Raw genomic sequence first — 21,824 nt, forward strand, 5'->3', positions numbered from 1 at the left:
AAGGTGATACGAGTAATAAGATGGAGATTTCTGGAGGGAGAGATGGATTTTTGGGTCCACAGATGGAAAAATTGTTTTAGTTGCCACTTAGTATGCCACTGTTACAGCTGCAGCCAACTCATCTTTAACCTAAACTCCCAGACAGAGGTAAAGCTGCTTACTGCTTCCATGTGATACAAAATATTTTTGACATACAGTGCATCTACAGCACACTTTGTATATAAAAAGGCATACATAAATGTGTCTAACCTTATATGTTTTGAAAATGTATTATTGTAATGCTTTCCAATCTCTTTCAGGAAATCTGTTTATTCAAATGCATTTTTTAACTATTGTAAATACATGCCAAACCAATTTGAGATGCATTTCAGAAGTCCACTGTCTAATTCAATTATTTTTTCCTATACGCTGCTTAAAAAATACATTTAAAATATATTTTCTTTGAAACATTTAGGTTATATGCTTTTTTAGGCCACATTTCAGACATAGGAATACGGTGCTTATCATTCTAACATGGCCTAAAATGCATTTTCAAAGGGATTCTGAAGAGCTCATTTCCATATATGCTGATAATCTGCCTTGTATAAGTATGATTTTACCTAAATCCCATCCATATTTTTCTTTTGTTTTCTCTTTCTCTCTGTCTGTGTCAGATTTATTTCAGGATGCATCCCAAATACCATGAGGTGTGTGGGAGGCAGGCTGCAGTAAAGATGCAATGTAGAGACATACATATCATGTTTAACATTACCATTTATGTAAAAGGAAAACATCGTCAGCGTCATTGGGAGTCTGTTCACACTTTTTATATAAATTCCTTCTATTGTTTGAATGTTGCTATTTGATCCTCAAAAAGGTACATACATTTATTCAATACCTTGCTGCATGCGTTATTATCATAAAGCAACACTTGCTTTATACTCACACATTAATAACATTTCCCAAAACACAACCCTCCTACCAGACCTGATTAGGTGAATCCACAGGTTGTATTTCCTCCCTATTGCCTGTGGAGGCAATTGACTGAGGACAATATCAAACAATGGCACACCATGTATTTTTAAGTGGTTTGTCAACTGTATTTGCTGGGTAGCAGCCCTTACTAATAGCCAATCTGCTAATGTGCCGTGCAGAGCAGCGCAAACATCAGAGCTAAAATGATACATGCTTTTCTCTTTCATTATACCCATCTCTTCACCTGTCCATCATTCTGAACTTCTCTATCATGTTGAGTACTGCTGAGATTAATAATCCCACCCCTCCCCTTCCCCTTGCACTCATATTTATATATTGTCATATTTCCTTTGACTCTATTTTCATGTCATCAGTCCTGTAATAAACCTGCAACATGCACACTGCACAACAACAAACCCCTACACACAATCACACATTTCAAGTTCAGCTAAGGACCCTGTTCTGCCTGTTTCATTACACATTGATTATGAAGTGAAAAAGAATGTGTGGTAGGATATCCTTACAGTATGAGGCCACAGAAAGCCATTGATTTGCCTATTTTTCTGACGCAATGCAGTCCCTTTTCTGCATAAAAGTGAATTAGCTAGATGCAGGACTGATGGTCATCTTGTGCAAATCATTTAATCCCAGTGACAGCAGCTGAAATTATTTACAACTTTAGTCATTTATTCGCTGATTGCTTCATGTGAGTGTGTTGATCTGAGTGTGCGTGTGAATGTAGGCGTATGCCAGATACACATATGCTGTGGCATAATGGCAGACAGCACTGTGTCATCATCCAGCGCACAAGTAAGGGTTATTATGCCTAAGTAGGGAATGAATCACACAGTACACTATCATTTCCTCTTGTGTCAGTGGAGTGGCTTTTTTAAAATCAATGAACAGTGCAGATGCATAGCAAACAGTTTTACAATAGAGTCTGTCACTGAGATGAAAATAACTAGAAAGAGGTATGTCTTTGTTTGTTTCACATTAGACATCTCACACCAAGCCATTATTAAGTATTTTGACCCTAATTATCTTAGCTTGGAGAAATCAGTCAGCTAGTGTTTTGTTAATACATTTAAAAAAAACTCAGACACAGACATTTGATAGTGTGACATGCTTGACCTGCAAAAACATTGTCTTGGGACTGCCAGAAGTGCTGAGAACCTTGGCTAGTGAGGTCAGACCTGCATTGTTTAGTGTTTTTCCTGTAAACACCACAACAGAAACAACGGGGTCCTGGATGTCAGTTTACTTCCTGACGCAGAAAGACACAGTGAGTTTGAAAAGTCAAATGTCAGAAAAGTCAGAGAAGAGACAGAGTTCTAAAGAGATCAGACGATAAAGAAGAGAAAGAGGAAGTGTTATAAAAAAAATGTCCAACATAGCTGACACTTTTCCCCCTGACAACGTGTTAATTATAGAAACTGCTGTACAGTATTGGAGAGGACTGTATGTGAGCACCTAGTGGTACGAAACCAGTAGTAGCAACGTAGAAATGTACTTTACATGCTCTATGAGGAGGTTTTATAGAGCACACAGCTTCACATTAACTGTTAAGTTACTCTATAAGAGACTACTCTAGTTTTATAATGTGGTTTCTCCAGTGGGGGTAGAGCGCCTGAAATTTCTCCTGCTCAGACTGTAAAATCAGATCAAGAGGTTTTCTGCTTCTAACTGTAAAATATAAAACATCTCATCATGTCATGTTGGACCACAAACAGCCTCCTGATACAAGGTTGTTCAAACAAACCCAAGGCTATTGGATTGTTGGCATAATGCTCTTACTGTATGTTTATTGGGATTTCTTTTCATAGCCTGAAAAGTTTCATTCTTCCAATCCCCCACATGTTTATACACAGTGGCGACTGGTTATTAGGGGCAGGTGGGGGTCTACAGAAAGAAATTCAAACAAATGTTATGTTATTTTTAATTAATTCAAGATTATTATCATCTATAATTTGTTATCTTCTATGAATATAAAATCTTCCTAAATTGCATATCATTTGTGGTAGGATTTTATTTCATATTTATTGGTCCGCCCCTGCCTTGTTGCTTCAGACTGCGTTCTACCGTGTTCGCGGTAGGCTACGGTAGCCTGAATGTGTGAGAGTGGGGCTAGGGGTTTGTTGACATGTTAACAGAGTGAGATACAGAGTTTTGTAGTTTATCTGGTATGTAGCCCATCTTTTGAAATGGTTGGTGCCCCACCAATTTTATACATATAAAAACCCCACTGTTTATACATCTAAGTGTGCGTGTATTCCCTATGATAACATGGTAGAGGTGCAATGGGTAGCTGCAGGCTATGGAAAGGGAGAATATCCATTACATAAGAGATTAAACTGAAGGAATCTGAGGTATGTATCCAACAATGCTGGCCAATAATATAAAAGCCTACTTCATGAGGCCCTCCATATGCAGAGCCTTAGTGGGTATAGGTCCACTGTTTATCCCTTTGATGTAGGCTAAAAAGGTAACAAACACACAGCGTGGCACCGCAGCATAAACTCATATAGTGCAATTAGTCACCGTCATTGTTTTAACTTAGCTTCCGAGCCCCAGTGACAAGAGGTCGTGTGTGTGCACAAGACAGCAACAGGGACAGAGAGAAAAGATATTACAGTGAGTCCCGAGTTTTGTATAAACTCTAAAAAAGCAGCACCAGCCTTGTTGTTATTACATATCATGTCACCCACTGCTTTTACTCAACCCCACTATTCTAATAGGCCACTGCTATTGCTGCTGTACTTCATTACAACAAACAGGAGAGTTGGAGAGAGAGAGAGAGAGAGAGAGAGCGAGAGCGAGAGCGAGAGCGAGAGCGAGAGCGAGAGAGAGAGAGAGAGAGCGAGAGCGAGAGAGAGAGAGAGAGAGAGAGAGAGTTACTGCTGTTTTGTTCAGCTCTCACTGGGGCGACTGATGGAATGATGTTTCAGCTCAGTCCCTCTGTGTGTTTCATCCATCCACGTGCTGCACATACCTGCCTGGTACACACTCATCATGATGCGGACAGTCACTTTCCAAATCCAACACACATACACACAGTGTGTGTGTGTGTGTGTGTGTGTGTGTGTGTGTGTGTGTGTGTGTGTGTCTCTCTCTCTCTCTCTCTCTCTCTCTCTCTTTCCTCCTCTATTTTTAATGGAAGAATGTGTGATACACGTCCTCTTTCCTCTTCCTCACTGTGTAGTCATCTGTAGCAAGGAGTTTTTTTCTGCCTGCTCTGATATGTATGTGACACACATCTGTTGCTTTAGCTGGAGGCGGAGAGAGCAGGCGAGCAGGATTGAAGCTTTCACTTAAACGATTAGCATACGCTCGCAGGAATGGAGGGAGAGATAAGGGAGAGGTGGGTGGACATGTAAGAAAATGTGGAGGAGAAGAAGAGGCATTAAATGGAGTGAATGTAGAGGTATTAAATTAATGGAGAGGAGTTATTTCTTCAGTTCAGTCAATGAAAACACACATACTACTCCTAACTAACCTCAAGGCAAAGAAACTTAGACTGATAATGACAAACTCGATGGAAATAAACGTGTGTGTGTGTGTGTGTGTGTGTGTGTGTGTGTGTGTGTGTGTGTGTGTGTGTGTGTGTGTGTGTGTGTGTGTGAGTGTGTGTGACACTGACCTCTGACTCGGGCATAGCAGCAGCCACACTTGGCCAGGACTTTACGGAACAAGTGTTGGCAGCCACAGCCTCGGTGGTGGCGATGGTGATGGTGGCCCCCTTTCATGCTGTTGAACCATGAGCAGAGGTGGGCATGGCCCAGCACTCTCTCTTGCTCCCCTCCTTCTCTCTGTCTCTCTTAGTCTCCCTCGCTCACCCTCAAACAAGTAGAGGTTGTGGTTTACTCCTCAGATTGTAAAAAAGGTGTCAGTTGATCCTCCTCCTCAGTTGACTGCAGACAGACTTAAAGCCTACATCCAGACCGAGAAGAAGAGAAAGAGTCCACAAAAGCAGCAACCAAGAAGAAATCCACACTCTCAGAGTTTTTCAAATGATAATAAACAGCCAAGGAAACATTCCAGCAAGCTTATCCTTACAGTGAACGTGCTCCCCTTCCCTCTGTCTGTCTTTTACCCTTTGTTTTCTTTTTGGTGCTGAGCTCTCGCCTCTGTGAACTGCCTGGTCAAATGACAGACTAGGAGACTGCCTCAGAGAGAGAGAGAGAGAGAGAGAGAGAGAAAGAGAGAGAGTAAGGGGAGGGGTGAGAAGGGTGGAGTCTGCTGCTCTAGTTGCTGGTTATTCCAGGATAAGGTTCCCACTCCCCTAATTTTCCCTCTTCCTGTCTTCTGTTTCTCTCCTCTCAGCTGTTTTTTTCTCTGCTCCCTTCTGTTTCCTCGCTCGTCTGCTGTCCCCAACTGTACAACTCCGAGACCAGACAAAATGCCACGCTCTCTAGTGGAAATCTACCTCTCCTAGAAATAGTAACACCAAGGTCTGTAATGATACATAATGCTATTTACAGAGGAGAGGCCATGTTGGGTTGAAGGTGTCATGTGTTTCCCAGTAATGTAATGACAGAGTCATCACCAGTATCTGTATGTCTGTTGAACTGACAGTTTAAAATCGTGGGCTTTTCTGAGTGGGATAGCTCCAATATTGACTTCTGTGTTTATTTATGATCATGTGGCTAGCATAGCTAGCGTTTTTTTTCTCTCCTACTGTCTCCATGGAGCAAGCAGGCAGTCTCGAATTTCACAATGCTGGCATGTCGGCATTCTGCGTGTGTGTGTGTGTGTGTGTGTGTGTGTGTGTGTGTGTGTGTGTGTGTGTGTGTGTGTGTGTGTGTGTGCGTATGCATGTGCATTACAGTACATAGTGGGGCATACTAACCAAAGAAACCTTATAGACTGAAGAAATCCCAGGTTTACTGCAGAGATGAGAGCGATATTGATCCTCTGAATGAGGAGTGGGCGATACAGATAAAATCTTCAGTCGCAGTATGTAAATTCATATTGCAACATCAATATGTATTGTGATATTATCATTTATGGAATCACATCATTTATATCATTATACTCCGCTCTGCATCAGCCAATCTACTTGCTGCTCCCTCACAGCGAGGGACACCTAATCACTCAATGAAATCCCGACTGTGTGCTGCCCTGGCTCCTAAATGGTGCAACGAGCTCCCTATTGACATCAGGACAGCTGAAGTCTACACATCTTCCACCGTAGGCTAAAAACACATCTCTTCCAACTGCACCTTAGCTAAGAAGATGATGCTACCAAAAAACAAAAAAAATATTTACACTCTTTGTTTGGCATATTTAAAGCTAATATACTTGTACTCAGGGGCGATTCTAGGATCAGACCTTTAGGGGGGCTCAGCCCCTAATGAGAATGTGACACGGATTCAGTGCCTTGCAAAAGTGTTAACCTCCCCCCCGCCACCAAATCGGTAATTTCACTGGATAACAATTAATATATGTATTTATTATTATAACAGAGGATAAATGCAAAATATTGAACATACAACTACGAAAGTCCCTTTATGGACTTCCAGAATCCAATGAAATGATAATGAGATGTAAACAATAAATAAATAAAAAATAAAACTTTCCTTGACTGGGTTACAGGTGCATAGCATCAGCAACAGACACACAGGATATTAAACCTGTTTCTTTGAACCTGTCATTTTTTGCCCTCTGTCACTTACAGACAAGTTTGCAAACTCTAACTCGAAGCACTAAAATTGTTGTTTTTTTATTTTAAAAAAACATTTATTTGTTTTTTATTATAATTATAAGGGTCTAAAATCGCCAATGCTTGTATTCAGTTCTTGCCGTTTGGAGTTTGTACACTTATTGGAAATTGCTTTGGATAAAAGCGACAGCTAAATGAAATGTAATGTAATATAAGGTAATAATATATCATCAACTATACTCAACTATATCAAATACAGCAAATAGGCATACGTTTTTAAGAAGTTTCACTCATCAATGTGTTTACCGGACATCCACTGCAGGACTCTTTTACTTTTACTCTTTATACAGAAAATAATGTGCATGTGTGACACAGCACATGCATCTGTGTCTAAGAAACTAAGGGGTTATGTGTCTCGAGGTGAAAACACAGCACTGTATACGTGCGCACACACACACACACACACAACCTTCTTCATAAAGCTTAATCATGGTCATGATTATGTTGAAACTAAGAGCTGCTGACGTTTAATTGCTAACATCGCAATATACCCTAAGTGTGCCATATTTAGATGTGGGCTTGTACTCAATCAACACTACATTATGACTCATCAGCTTTACAGATGAAATCAGAGTCTGTTGACATGCCAAGATAGTATCCAAGGAAACAACTCAAGATGTAACCGACAGAGGAAGGAAAACGAAAAAGGTTGGTGATGATGCTATTATGAAATCTGCATGTTCTGAGACCCAACCAATTATTTTCTGACCAACAAACAACATTTCTTTCTGCCTGAAGCTGCTTAGCTTAAGACTCAGTATGTAATCTAATCTCACTTTTGCAGCACTCATCACGCCATGATGCTCCTTTTCACACAAGCTACAATCCGACTGCGTGGAAATCACCACCTGGTTACTGCAACAAAGACAAGCACCCACTTAGGCTCCTCTTTGGGGGCATCAACCAAAACAAGACAAGGCTGGAGTATCGGCTGTCAGAACCAACATGCAAGCATACACACAAGCATGCACATCCCTGAGGTGCACTGTCAAGTGCTTCAATGGTCAGCAGGGCTGTCTCTCCAGCATCCATCTCTCCACAGTGACAGGGTGGTGGCAGATTGCCATCAGGATGTTTCTATCGTCTACAGGAGACAGTGAGAGCAAACAGAGAAGCCTGGCTGCTTCACCCATTAGCCACACAAGTAGAGTACACACACAAAACATTAGACTTTACTCTCTCACCATCACTTACAAACACACAGAGCAGACTAAAGCAACTATGACATGTAAAAGAAGAATAGGAGAGAAACCCCACAGTGACAGATATATTTTTCTCAGGTTCAGACAGCAGCTGGGTTTCCACATGCAACACTTATACTCTGCACAGATACAGATAGATCGCAACCCCCCCCCCCCCCCTCTTCCCGGCCTCCCTCCATCTCACCCTTTCTTTGCTTATAATGGATGCTTAAAGCAACTGTGATTGAAGGGGAAATTCACCAGAGGAATATAGAACAGTGCTGCTGAATGTCTTCACTTGTCTGATGCTGATATGGCTGCCAAACACTGTCTGTATAGGAGCACAATTCAAAGGGGGTTGAGAAACAATGGCTTTGACAGAAGAACAGAGGGTTTAAAAGAAACAAGATATAACGAAGACACCAAGACAAGAATCCAAGGGCAAGGCATTACAAATTGAGCAAGCGCTGCCTGCGCTGTTCTACACAAACAGTGACTACACAGCAGAGAGATAACAAAAAAGACATTGCATTAGAGATGCATTCAAAATTCATGAGGTGAATGCAGGTTAATCTTTTCATGTGCTCCTAACAGAAAGGATGCCAGAGTGTGTTTCTACAAGGCACCCAGTAGGGGGCATTTGGACTTGTTGCATAAGGTTGATTGGTTGGTTTATTTACTTGGCAGTGCTGCTTCAAAGCTGCTTTTGGTTTTATTCTACTTTCAGTTATCAATATTTTTCTGCAATAACAGCATCACTAAAGTTTGGAATATAAAATATTTCACATTATATCGAATTACTATAATACACACAGAATGGCCCATACTGCCATGTAGTTGGTTTATTGAATGCTGATTTTTGTGACTGATAATCTTATTTCTGTGTATTAGCCATGATGTTCAACACCTACAGTATCACTTTCTCAGTAAGGAATGAAACCTTTGAATAAGTGAACACCAAAATTGGCCCAGGAGACATGTACAAAGCCCTGAATGCTGAAATATGGAAAAAATGTTCCTCCCCTGGCTTAAAGGGGGGAGCAAGGGATGTGAGGTGAGTTGTGCATTAACACCCATTTATCTCTCTACTTTTATGTCTCTCCTTTACTCCCTCACTCCTTCCCTCTTTCCCTCTTTCTCCAGCTCCCACACGAGACACAAGAGACAAAGATGATTCATCTGCACATGTACACTTGTGCAGATGTGGAGAAAGAGACCTTACAGTGATAGAGGATGACTAAAATCCATACATGTACATTCACACCAGGCTGGATTTAAAGGCTTGTCTAAAGATAAGCACGCTAGTAGATGGATGTGTGTGTTTTTGTCTGAGCCAAGCCAGCCAAACAAGAAGAATATATTGTCTTTCGACTCTGTGTGGGAGACAGTTAGTCACATTTAGGAGGCGTGTTCAGAGAGGAATCTCGAGTATGATTTATGAATGTAAATCAGCTCATGTAAATACAATTTCCAAATGTTCTTCTGTAGTGACATTCCTGGAACACATATATTGCAAACACAATACACCCTGCTGGAGTAAAATCATTCATAATGTACAGTATTAATGCACAAGCTCTTAAACTGCAGATGAACAGGCAAATGCACAGCATTCACATGACATACAGTAAGCATGCATACTAATAGCTACAGCATGTCTCAGCTCAGCAGATATGCAGTTGTTATTCGCAGTGTGTTCCCCAACCCCCCACTGACATTAGCCTCTCCTCACCCCATCAGCCAGCTGAAATCCTGCCAAAATATGCTCACTTAGATTTTCCTTCCTCCCTCTCCCTCGCTGTTTCTCCCTTAGTTCCTCTTTCTTTTTCTACCTCTCATCATCTCTCAGCTGAGCGCCAATTAAGGCAAACTGGCATTCTGGACAAGCTAGTGTGAGGGGGAAATTTTTGGCTGTTGCCTGAGATCCCATCATAGAACAGAAGTCACAGAGTAACTGTCCTGTTCTTTTCTCTGCTGCTGCTCTGCTGTTTTTGTCCAATTAGACTAAACTATACTGCTGGCATACACCACGGAGACAGACAGGTGGGTTGCTCTGTTTTTGTGTACTTCACCGGTAGTACCACTCAGTACCTCCCACTATTATACCTTATCATGCAGTGCAGCTCTTGGGCAGCAGGAGCTCTGCATTACACAGGGGGGAGGTACATCACCCATGGAGATTTGTTTCTCAAAACATCCATGATACTCACATACCACCCACAATTACGAGCATACACTCAGAGCCTCACTCACACAAACACATACTCCTTACCAATCTTTTTCCATCCAGCTTCCCTTTTTTCGAGCAAAACAGGTTATAGTACTCAAACCGTAGCTTGTCAGAGTTTTCCTCCTCTACCTGACCCACAGCCTCCCTCCTTCTCTTTATCTCTCTGGAACCAGTCTGTGAACCTTGCTCTAGATGCAGCAATGTTCGCACTGAGACTCTGGGACTGCTGCTGACGGTGTTCAAGGCTTAGAACTGAGCTAAAACGCCACCCAAAGGAGAAAATGTTAATTAAACAAAAACGAACCCAGGGACAACACATGGTGAGACATTGCTGCTTTATCATTGGTCAATTATTACTGAGACCAGAGGTTTTACTGTCAAGGGAAAGGCAGATTCAGTCAGAAAAAGATTTAGAGATAGTGTTTCTATTACATTAGATTCCGTCTGAATCAGGCTGGATAAAATTGAAAACCAGTATTCCTGATTTTTGTTGTACTGTATGTGCCTGAGACTGTGTTTATGGTTCTCAAGCTGCCTCCTTCCTTCCAGGTCAGTCTGTGGTATAAATGACAGCTGTGCTGCAGATCAGTGACCTGTGAGGTGTCCTGCCTGACCTACGCCTTCCAGCTAGCCCTGCCTGACCCACTTCACTGAAAAACAACATGAACATGAATTACAATTTAACTCACACAATCTGCAGAGATTTATCTGAATCTGCAGTTCCCCTCAGCTTATATCGAGTTTAGCTCATTGTTTATCTGTCCAGTCTAGTCAACACCGCTCTCATAGCGCCATGTTAGGGCACAGCAGGCAGCTGTTTTCAGTGAAAAACTCTAAAAATAAAAAACAACAGTACACTACCTGCTCAGCACCAAACAGCAGACAGATACAGTTGGAGACTAGCAGCTAAAGAGCCAGATATTTCCCTCAGGAGTTGGTATAGGGACCATGAACAGAGCTAAAAGAGATTAAATATTGGACTTAAATTGGCCAGTTGGCCACAAACACGACTCCAAATGAATGACAATGTTGCTCCGTAACTGCTGGATGTGTAAATAAGCAATTATTCACTTCAACTTACAGTAAAAGGTGTAATCACGACTTGTTTCCCCTGCCAAGTGGCCAAAAGGTCAGTTGTTGCAGGCTCTATAGCAAGCTTAGGAACTTTGCCAACATTGCCAATTCAAGGCAAATTAAATCCATGTGCAAAGAAGTGTACATATACGTGATGGTTAATGGTCATTATTTCACAAGAAGACTTTTCAGAAAGGGTAGGATCTATATAGGTCAAAGGTGAAGAAAACAGATTCAGGACCGTTCTTTGCCCAATGTTTCCAACAACATCAGGGGAGCATTGCAAAACAGATATGGATTATCAAACGATCTTAACATCACACAGACAGTACTTGGAAGAGCTTTTCAAATATGTATAACAACATGGGTCATGTCTAACAAATTATAGGCCTTCATACACAGGAAACATTTGCTATTTATGTAGGTAGCACTAATTATGTATAACCTGATCAGAATGTAAGTCATCCGACACAGTACACATCTTCTGCATTACAGAAGAAATGTGAGTTGTTATAATCATGTAAATAAACACAATTACACTAGCCACCTGTGTGAGGTAATGCTGTCTAATGTCTGGCCCTAACAACACAATCCCATTTAAGGTCACACACACAGTTCAGTCCCAGGGTTCTCTGGGATCTTTGGATGAAACACTCTACCAGCCTCTCACGAAACCAGATATGTACAAAGGCATGCAAATTCTACACACATCCACATCTACTCATGAATATGGTGAATGATGTCATTAAGGTATCACTTTTCATCAGTAGACAGAAAAAGTGGCTAACGACTTTTTGGAGACTCAAGACACTAACAGACTCTTGTTGTGATCTTTAGTCTTTCAAATCCATTCAGGATTCTATCTGTAGAAAAAAAATTTAATACTGTAAAAAACACTATTCTTGTGAATTGACTATACAGAATTTGGGGTACAGAGAGTATTATGTAAGCGTTCCTCATATTATTTTTGCCATAAATGTTCATCATTATTTCTGTATGTCTAAAGAAATATCATGTTTCTTATAAATAACACAACTGGCATAACTTTTACACATTCTACAATAATAGTAAGCATGTGTTGTGTGCAAATGAGCACATTCAAAGTTAAATAGAGAGTGGATGGTTTACATGAGCAATGTTGTGGGTCAAATACACCACTGTTTATTTTTACTGGTTCTGTGCATTTTCCTGTTGATGTGGCTTCATGCATTTTACCTTGAAGAAGACAACATCGTAAAAAACAGAGTTTGGACACACATGGCCATCCATCACCGATCGGTGTTACGAAACAGACACTGTAGACACATATTGTCTGGGAAGAGTGAGAGTATGAACTATATGGCTGCTGGGATCTGAGGGGCCAAGAGGCAGAGAAACAAAACTGATGAGATTTGAGAGAAATATGTTCAGCAGCTCTGTGTATTTGGAGGGGAAGCCAGGTTTAAAATACCACTGCTGAAGACATTGCTTTGAGGAAAAATAAAAGGAGATACATGGGGGATTGGAGAATAAAAGGAAGAGGGGAGGTAAGACAAAGAGAAGATGATTAGAGGGAAAGAGAAAGCCGAACTGTAGTAAGATACTCTACCAAGAAGGAGGAAGAAGAGGAAAGAAAGATGGATTGAGAAATTGGAAAAATGGATCTGAATTTGTGGAGCTTGGCCCTGTCCTGTGATGCCTGGGAAGCCACTAGCAGGCATGTTGTGTCTAACATATAACAGATGGCCCTTATGGCCCTGTGAACCACGTCTTTAAAGAAAACAGGGGGCTCTCCTCTTTTCCCTTTTCTTCAACTGACACAGCAAGGGATGGAAACAACACTATGACCTCTGCCAGTCAAACCATAGCATGTAATCACATGTCTCACATGTTCTACATTTTTGAAGATTGACTCTGTCACAGGCATAGAAGTTCATTTAGGCTGTACAGAAATTCCACCTCAATTACCCTTTTGATGTTTGTTAGTTATTTTCAAAGACATCTAAAATAAAATTGTTCATTTAGACAATAAAAACATGAACCATAATTTTTCATTATGGGAATTCGTAATGGTTTGATTATACAGAGAGCCGATATAATACTACTTCTGGTCCAGCCATACTCTGCTACAACAACGTCTGTATCTTGTTGTTGTGGTTCAGATGTTTTTCCGCCTTGTGTTTTATTGATTTTCCATCCAATTTCCCATCCGGAGGAAATTGGGCTATGCAAAAACAATTGAGCAAAGTAGCTTGTCTGGGACTGGAATAAACACAATCTCCCTTTTGGTCATCCTCCTTCCACATGGCTCCGAATAATGCATTTACTTTACCTTCTTTACTTTTTTTTGCTTTTCTGAGTGCTGAGCTGGGCACTAAAACAATATTTGGCAATATTAACCTTAACAACACACCCTGTCCGAGTAAGACCATTACAGATAAGTATCGCTGTCAGCTTCCTCTGGCCTCACATACACCCCTTCTGTACGCCATGTTCTCTTCTGCACAACAGTTAGTGGTCCAGCCACGTGGTATTCACCACCAAACCCCCCGTATATACACACACACTCCCTCTAACCCAAACCCAGATCCAGCTACAAAGATCCTTTTGTTCCGTTCGACTCAAGGAAAATGGCAATGCACGCAACCCTTTCAAAGCTAAATCAGAATCAGTGCAACCAACAGTGTTGGGGCAGAAGGGAAAAGGGAGTTCAGCTTCAACATGTTTTCTTGCCCCATCTGGAAAGTGTTGCATGTGTATACACACAAGGACTCTTTCTCTCTCAAACATACTTATGTATGGTACATTACAGCAAAGCAATTTGCTCCTAATAGAGGATACAGAGGGTGGAGTTTAATAAGAGTAAACTACCAACACTCAGGTGATTCCAATCTGATACTTTCCCTGAAGTTATTACTGCTAATGACCACCATCAGATATGGCAGTTGGGCCTGTTTTTATCCTGAATGGCTCACATGCAAAAGCAGGCTGAGCTGAAACTGAAGGCCTGGGCAGCAGCTCACATGGCAAGTACACACTTATAGATTCAAGTTTATTCATGTCATAAATCTTGAATCAAGAAGTCATCACTGCATATACGTCAACAGCAGCAGAGACTGCAGGAAGGAGTTAATCATGAATGTGATTGAGTGCTGAGCTGGCTGTTTCAGACCACACTGCACAGAAATCTGAGACGTTTTACACAAAGAATCAAAGCTGAGGCTGGAAGTTTGTGTTTGAGTGAGTCTCTAAGCTCTGACTGGTTTGGTGGGGGACAATGTTTGGACCAGCATTGTGGGTCTGGGGTTCAAAAAATGATCTGTCACGCTCAGTGCAGCCCTTTCAGGTCTTACCTGTTCTTTCTCTCCGCTCTGGATTTTCTGTTGTAGTGGCCTGCTGCTCCCACTCCAGCCCCCCTGGCTCCCACTGGCCCTGCACAGGCCCCTTCTCCTCCTCGCTTGATGGGAGGTCCGCCTCACCCCCCTCTGAGAGCTACACACAGAGATGCCTTTGTCAGCGGTGGAGCCCTGCTCTCAAGGAGGAAGTGATGGTAAGATTGTACAGAGTGCTTATGGTCACATAACCACAACATATTTTACCAGTGGCTGTGTTTTTCCACTATTCCCTGCATCTTTTTCATCATTTTCTCCATTATGCACTGAGCAAGAATGCAATAGAAATCGTTGAGGTCCAACTTCTGCCACATAGCTTAGATAAGAACTGCTTCTCAGACAGCACTTTCAATCTATTTAAAAACCCAGCAGCACCAGAGTATAGGTTAATAGAGGTAGTTATCAGTACTCTGCGGGGATGGAGGGAGATTACAACCACTGTTATGTTTTTTTTACCACTTTCCAGAGAGGAAATGATTTATCAAGATAAACAAAGAGAAAGCAAAGTTTTTAAAGGCAAACCCATTTGGATCTTTTGGTACTGACATCCGTATGTTTGAATTTCTAGATGTTCGATACAGTAGTAGTTCAATCAAGTTCATTAAATGAAATTTCTGTATGAATTTTACATCAGACTCCATATTGGTTTTGAAGATTTGCATTTGAAGAGGAGGGTAATAGTGATTATGTTTATATTTAAGAATGTAAATCGACCAACCAACTAAACTAGAAAACACATACTTCAGGAAACCAGATCATCTGTAATGCAGACCCTTTTCTATTTTAATGGCAGATAAAGGAAAGGAAAGAAGAAACAAAATGTAATATGCTGGGTTGCAGTGGGGCAACATGCATGAGTTTGTTTATGGTCAGATGGTTTAATCACCACTACTCTCCTTCCTGTTTCTCTAAAACATCCAAGATTCCTCCCAAGCACTGAACAGAGACAAGCAGTCCTTCCATCCCTCTCTCTCTCCGCTCTCTGCTTGCCCATTTTAGGTTTATGACCAAGTTATAGAGATGACACAAAATAAACTTGGTATGCATCATGCAGCGTAAGCCCTTCAAAATAGCGCCATATGTGCTTTCTTTTGACTTTGTGCCATTATGCTTTCATATAAACAGCCAGTAAATACACAAACAGATCTACAACTTACCCTCTGTTGATTGGGCATGGCCACAGAAGTAAGCACGTCAGCCATGGCTCCCAACATCTGGTCAGTGCGTCCCTGATTCTTCTGTAGAGCCTTCATTCTTCCCAAACAGCAAACAAAAACTCTCCTCAAATTATTCTCATCTGCTGTTGTGACCTTCTCTCTCTCTCTCACTCTTGTGCCTCTGCTTTCTGCTCCTTTAGCGCGTCTCACGGCACACTGTGCCACAGTTTGGAGCCGAGCCACCACAACCTGACTTGTCTAGCCTGACACACAGGAAACCTCATGCACATGAATAATTGATCCTGGAAGAAGGGGGCATGTTTCTGTCTGGACAGGAGACTCAGAGCTCGTCCCTCCTCCTCTGTCACCTCCCCCAATTCAGACACAGGTGAGCTGGCACAAGGCGTCTCTAACTCTGGCTTAGTCCAGTGAAAATGTCCACCTTGTGCTCTCAACATAAGCTTCTTCTGGATACTTAGATAGAAGATTTTCTTGGGCCTTCTTGAGCAGAGTCAACTGTCCTCATCTTTGTCTAAATGAGGAGTCTAGACAGTGTGGAAGTAGTTCTCTGTGAGGTTGGTCTTCTCCTGTCCTTCAGTCTGAAAGCTGCAACGGTGAGCCATGACTGAGCACATCACCCTCCTTGGAATCCTCCTTTCTTGGTCTTCATTGGCTATAGAGGATCACCACCCCCCTTCCCAAAACCTCTCCTCCTTCCATCATTTGTGCTCTTTTTTCATTTTTTTCCTCCTTGTCTACACTACCTGGATTTGTTCCCCAATCTTAAACTATCTCTGTCTTTTCTATATATCTTTCTTCTGGTCTTCTTATCCTGGCACCCTATACTCTCTCTTCATCTTTGCCCAAGTCTCAGGCAGTGACACATGGATTGTGTGAACTCTTGAGCAGCGGGGCAGCCCCAAATAAGGTATGAATACACAGCCCATGAAGCTCTACTTCAACTTCTAAACTATTTAAAAGACTGTCACTGATTGTGCACGTGTACACACACACACACATATCTTACACAACTTCTTTAACTGCTGAAGTACTGACTAGTCAAACCAGTAGTGTTTGTTTGTGGCTACTTGAAATATCATTTGCCATTAAAAGTTGATGGCTTGCCACATTGTTTATTGACAGTTTGACCCTGCATGTGCAGTGTATCATGGAAACACACACACACACATACACCATACATCACTCATGTTTTACAGCTAAGCTGAACATTCAAGCAACACGATTGTTAATCACCTGTCATTGAGAATAATCGGTAATAATATAAACAGGCCACCGTACAATAACTTACCCCTAATGATCATCCTAATGTCAATTTCTATGGCCATTCAAGTTATTTAAAAGTTTCACTGCAGAATTTTATAAAGTGTTCCTCCAAGAAAAACAGATAAATCACACTTCATGCACTGATAATAATTATGAGGCACAGTAATTGTGTGAGACAAGTAGGAGTATGTAACTTGGCAATTTATATTATTGAGATGCACACTGGGACCTCACAGTTATGAACAATAGCAAAAACAAAATGAAGAAGAAGAGGCAAGAGAAGAAGAGTCTATGTGCTTAGGCAGAACGGTGCTTTGAGCTAAATGCCAACATGCTGACGTCAAACAGGTATAATTCTTACCATGTTCACCATCTTAGTTTAGAGTGTTAGCATGCTAACATTTGCTAATTAGCAGGTAAAGCTGAGGCTGATTGGAGTGTCATTAGCATTGAATGTATTTGTACATTAACCACATTTCTGAACAAATTACAATGTTGACGTGACGATAACGCTAGATGAAAAGTCAGGGATCACCAAAGACATTAAAATTCATCCTGAGAAGAACATGAATATATATAGAAATATTTCACTCAAATGAAAAATTCATGGTCATGCTAAAAGGTATCACCAAAAGTCTGTGGGATTCATCCTCTAGAGACCATGAATGCCTGAACAAAATCTCTTGCCAATCCATTCAAACCTCCCTCCTTGGTGTTCATACTTCGCTCCCATCATAGTTACCACGCCCACTAGAGGGCGCAACCAGAAATAAACAGAAATATGTGTCATACTTGCTGCTTGAACAAACGACTTGTGTGGCCGTTTTTCAGGGGAGGACAGTCTCGTATAAACGGCCCCCACACTTTTTTGAAAAATTATTTTTTTGCCCTTGAGGATGTAGGTTATCTTTTCGATTGAAAGACAGTGGTACATTTCTCTCAGTCATTGACTCATTCGATGTCTGTTAACATTTGTCCAAGAAAGGGCAATTAGACGTCATGCTTGCACTGAATATCAGAACAGCTGTGATTCGGTCATAGGTACAAGGCCACAGGCATCACCCCAGATTGGGCTAAAGCAAGAATAAGCCCAACATTCACCCAAATATTTTTGCACATCATGCCAGACATTAATTATATTAAGTTTAATACTGTCATAAATGACACAATGATCCATTGTCAACAAAGGAGTACATGCAAAGGCTACAGTAATGGAGCAGATTGTTAATAGTCCAAAATATGAATCCAGAAATATTCCCTTTGGTGTTGTTTTTTAAACCCATATATCATCTTTAATTTTAAATACTATTGTACAATACCTTAAGGCAGAAATACAAGAGAACATTCAAAAGTGACTTGTCACTGGATAATGGTCATATTTGTGTCTGCTGCTAGTTAGATAAGCAGGAAATAAGCTGGTACATATTAATGCTTTGGTGGTATTTAAAATTAAAGATGAAATATAGATTAGAAAAAAATGCAAAAGGGAATCATTTTGGATTCTGGTTTTCTTCTTTCTCATGTCCTTAATGTGTTGGCATTTGTTTTGCCTTATATTTTTCATTGTATGTGGACATTGATATGATTATACTGCTTTGTTGTGTTGGGTTTTCTCTGGGTGTACTCGATATTTTGCTATTTTATTTTGTCAAATATTAAGAAAAACATTTTAAATGTGTTCCATAATACTAAACAGGTCTTCCAGTGGGAGATTATTTCTTCTGTGTGTTTGGCACATCTCTGTTTGACTGAAAGCTCAGGATGCTTTTCATCTAAAATATTAGGGAGAGATGTCTTTACATAAATGCATGGGCTAGCTTTCATCTTTATCAGAGTACAATTACAGTAGTCACTGGCAATAGTGAAGACCTTAAAGAAATTACTGGCAGAGGTGAAGATGTAAGAGAGCATGAGGAAACTCTAAGCGTGTAGCAACGCTTGCTTACAACAACCACTTTGTGGTCATACAATGTTTTCACATCACTCACACTAGCCATTAGTACAAGGTCAAGACTGACTGTGGACACATAATTTCTCTAAACCATCGTAGGTACTGTAAAAGTGAAGCCAACAAGCCTGTTGTACCCGGTTCATGCAGGCTCACTTTTGTAGCATCTCTGTCTTCCTCATTCCCTGTCATATAGCTACTAGCACTATTTATAAAGGCATGCATGCCTAAAAAAGAAGAAAAAAAGTCAGACTTGTACTGCATTGCTTTCTAAAAGAAATACTTAAACTCTTAAGATTTCATGTGAATAAAACTACAAGACATGTTTCAAAAACCTCACAACATGTCTCAATAGGTTTTGTATTTCTCCGAGCCAGGAAAATAAACTATTTTAAGTAATTGCTGAATATGCCATATCACCTCACAATATCAATCCACTCCATTCAGGGACTCCATCGTGTGGGCTACATTTAAAACAAAAAACAAAAATGTGAATAATATGAGCACTTATTAGGAAGCACAGAGAGTGAAAGAATATATTGAAGGAGCTATGGTGCACATTTTCATACTTATGTACTTCTTTATGTACTTCTTGACCTGAACTAACCCTAACCCTAACCCTAACCCTTCCTGACCTGACCTAACCCTTACCCAGTCCATAGCAAGTTTCATTTTGGCTAAGTAAAAGTACCCCAGCTCTAAACAATTAATTTCCTTAGTGTGCAGTATTTTTTACTTGTGCCTTATTCACCCACCCTTGAGTCAAAGCACAAACACCACAAACTTCCACTTCCCTTTCTGCCATATCCCCCATAATCTCCTCCTTGCAATACATAACCAAATATATCTCTGTTTCCTTATATTTACCTGATCCCTGATCCCTACAGGCTTTTAGACACTTTAAAATAAGTAGTGTAGTGGGGCTTCAGTCTGTTAACCACATAGCTGGAAATAAAATAGCAGATGCTTACAGAGTCTGAGCATAGTGTTGGTAAGACTGGTCCTAGAGAGACTGCCAACTGTCTAATATTAGCTGAGCAAAAGGCTGTCTTTAGAATCAGTCACTAAGATGGCTAAACTTAGTTCATTGCTTCCCAAGCCTCTGTCCAAGTGCTTTTGCTTTACCAGTGACCTCTGCTGGGTACTCCGGTGTCTGGGGAGAAGTTGAACTGCCTTTTGCAATGATGAGTGAATGACTCTGTGAGGAATTTGCAGAATAGGAGCAAAATAACTCTGACCCTAAAAGGAAAGTGTGAGTATCAGGAGGTGGGAATCAGAACAAAATGTTATTTAACTCATACATCAGATTAGGAGTCATTTGTAAAAATCTGTTGGATTTTCTTTTGAGATAAACTGCTGCTGTTGAAGTGTGCTGTGCTGCCCTCCTCTGGAAAAGCCGTTAGATCATTCTTGTATATCTAACAGGATAAAGGAAAACACACACACCACTACCCCACCCTGTTGTGTCCTGTTCCCTTTCCTCTGCATTTCTTCCTATCAACTTAATTTCTGTTTTGGCCATTCACCAGTTATAAACACATTTCACCCCCAACCATGCCCTTTTCTTCCTCTTCCTGTCTTTCATCATATCAGTAAGGAGTCAAGAACCACCTTAGGCTCTTGTGTCTACTATAAACATGGCACCTTTTGAGTAATGGGTCAGGTTAGTGTGCCGCTATAGGTCTGATCTGATGGTTCACAGCCAAAAAGGCAGCTTCTGATAAGGAATTGGTTGGGGCATTTGTGGGATTTAGTGAGATTATGTTCTTGGAGGTGTGTCCGCTTCAGATGGCTCAGATGGATCATTAACTATAACTCAAGATCAAAATGCTTTTAAATGAGTGTCCAATTTGTCACAGTGGCTTTTCTCGGTCAAGATGGGGCTCTACGGTGATAGACATCTGATATCAAAATAATGTTGCTCGTTAATAGTGCTGGCACGAAGCACTTGATTATAACATGTTAATGGTATGTTTCACTTATAATGCAAAGTGAAGACATGTAAATTCAGAGCGAACAAGATATGCCTTGTTATGAGTTTGTGGATATATTTGGAGGTGATGTAGACAGCAACTGTAACCTACAGTGAGGATTCATTTTATGGCTATTTTAAACGTGAGCTGTCTCTAAATATCTTGTTGAACCTTATAAACAAGCTTGTGTTCAAAGACTGCATTACCCTGTTTTGATCAGAAGGGGGCAGTGTGCCAGTGTCACTCTAACAAAGGAGCTGTTGCATAAAGCAGGCTAAATTCCCATACACAAAGTCACAGATTGGCCCTACTTCAATTCACTATCAGGGTTAATCTATTTACATGCACCTTTAATGCCATGTGATTTTGTCTGTGCTATGAATAAACCTGTTGGCACGATATTCCTGTACACAAATTGGATTCGACCATCATAACAAAAGGGTTGTGGTCACAGTTAAAGCAGAGCGCTTGAACCAATGTGAAACTAGTAAAAAAAAGTTAATTCAAGTACCTTTACCTGGTTTCTTATAATTGCAGTATAACATTACTTGGTATATTTGAACGTTTGATATTTCTGTTGAAGCAAACGTAACCAGCTTAAGAAGACAATTAAATCACCTATAGAGATAGAAACTGTGGGAACTGAAACAGTGAAAAGGTGTAACTCTGCTTTGGTGTGTGGCAGCTGTGGTTCAGAGGAAGAGCGGGTCGGCCATCAACAATAAGATTGGCAGTTTGATCCCGGCTTCCTCTGGCCACATGTCAAAGTGTCCTCGAGCAAGACACTGAACCCCAAGTTGCTCTCCGGACTGTATGTAGCATCCACTGCTCCTAATGCTTAGGATGGGTTAAATGCAGAGATTGAATTTCACTACATTGTTTACAGATTGTATGTGACGAATAATACAGTTTCTTCTTGTTTTCGTAGTTGCCTTG

The 21,824-nt window shown here is 40.8% G+C and overlaps 1 protein-coding gene across 4 annotated transcripts in view; it reads right to left on the bottom strand.

Moving 5' to 3' along the window:
- Nucleotides 1–16,314, bottom strand: part of arhgef25a (Rho guanine nucleotide exchange factor (GEF) 25a) — a 45,201-nt gene extending 28,887 nt beyond the window's left edge. For 2 of the 4 annotated variants that reach the window (XM_078254988.1, XM_078254987.1), the window contains exons 1-2: nucleotides 15,684–16,314; nucleotides 14,488–14,626 (exon numbers count right to left, since the gene is read on the bottom strand). In XM_078254988.1, the coding sequence (XP_078111114.1) occupies nucleotides 14,488–14,626; nucleotides 15,684–15,779 (235 nt within the window). In that variant the 5' untranslated portion in view covers nucleotides 15,780–16,314. Of the gene's footprint in view, nucleotides 1–4,591; nucleotides 5,108–14,487; nucleotides 14,627–15,683 lie in introns of those variants that run through there. The other 2 variants (XM_078254990.1, XM_078254989.1) reach the window with 2 other exon arrangements.
- Between the last annotated feature and the right edge of the window lie 5,510 nt (nucleotides 16,315–21,824).

The sequence above is a fragment of the Sander vitreus genome, chromosome 7 (assembly GCF_031162955.1).
Source record: "Sander vitreus isolate 19-12246 chromosome 7, sanVit1, whole genome shotgun sequence".
NCBI lineage: Eukaryota > Metazoa > Chordata > Actinopteri > Perciformes > Percidae > Sander > Sander vitreus.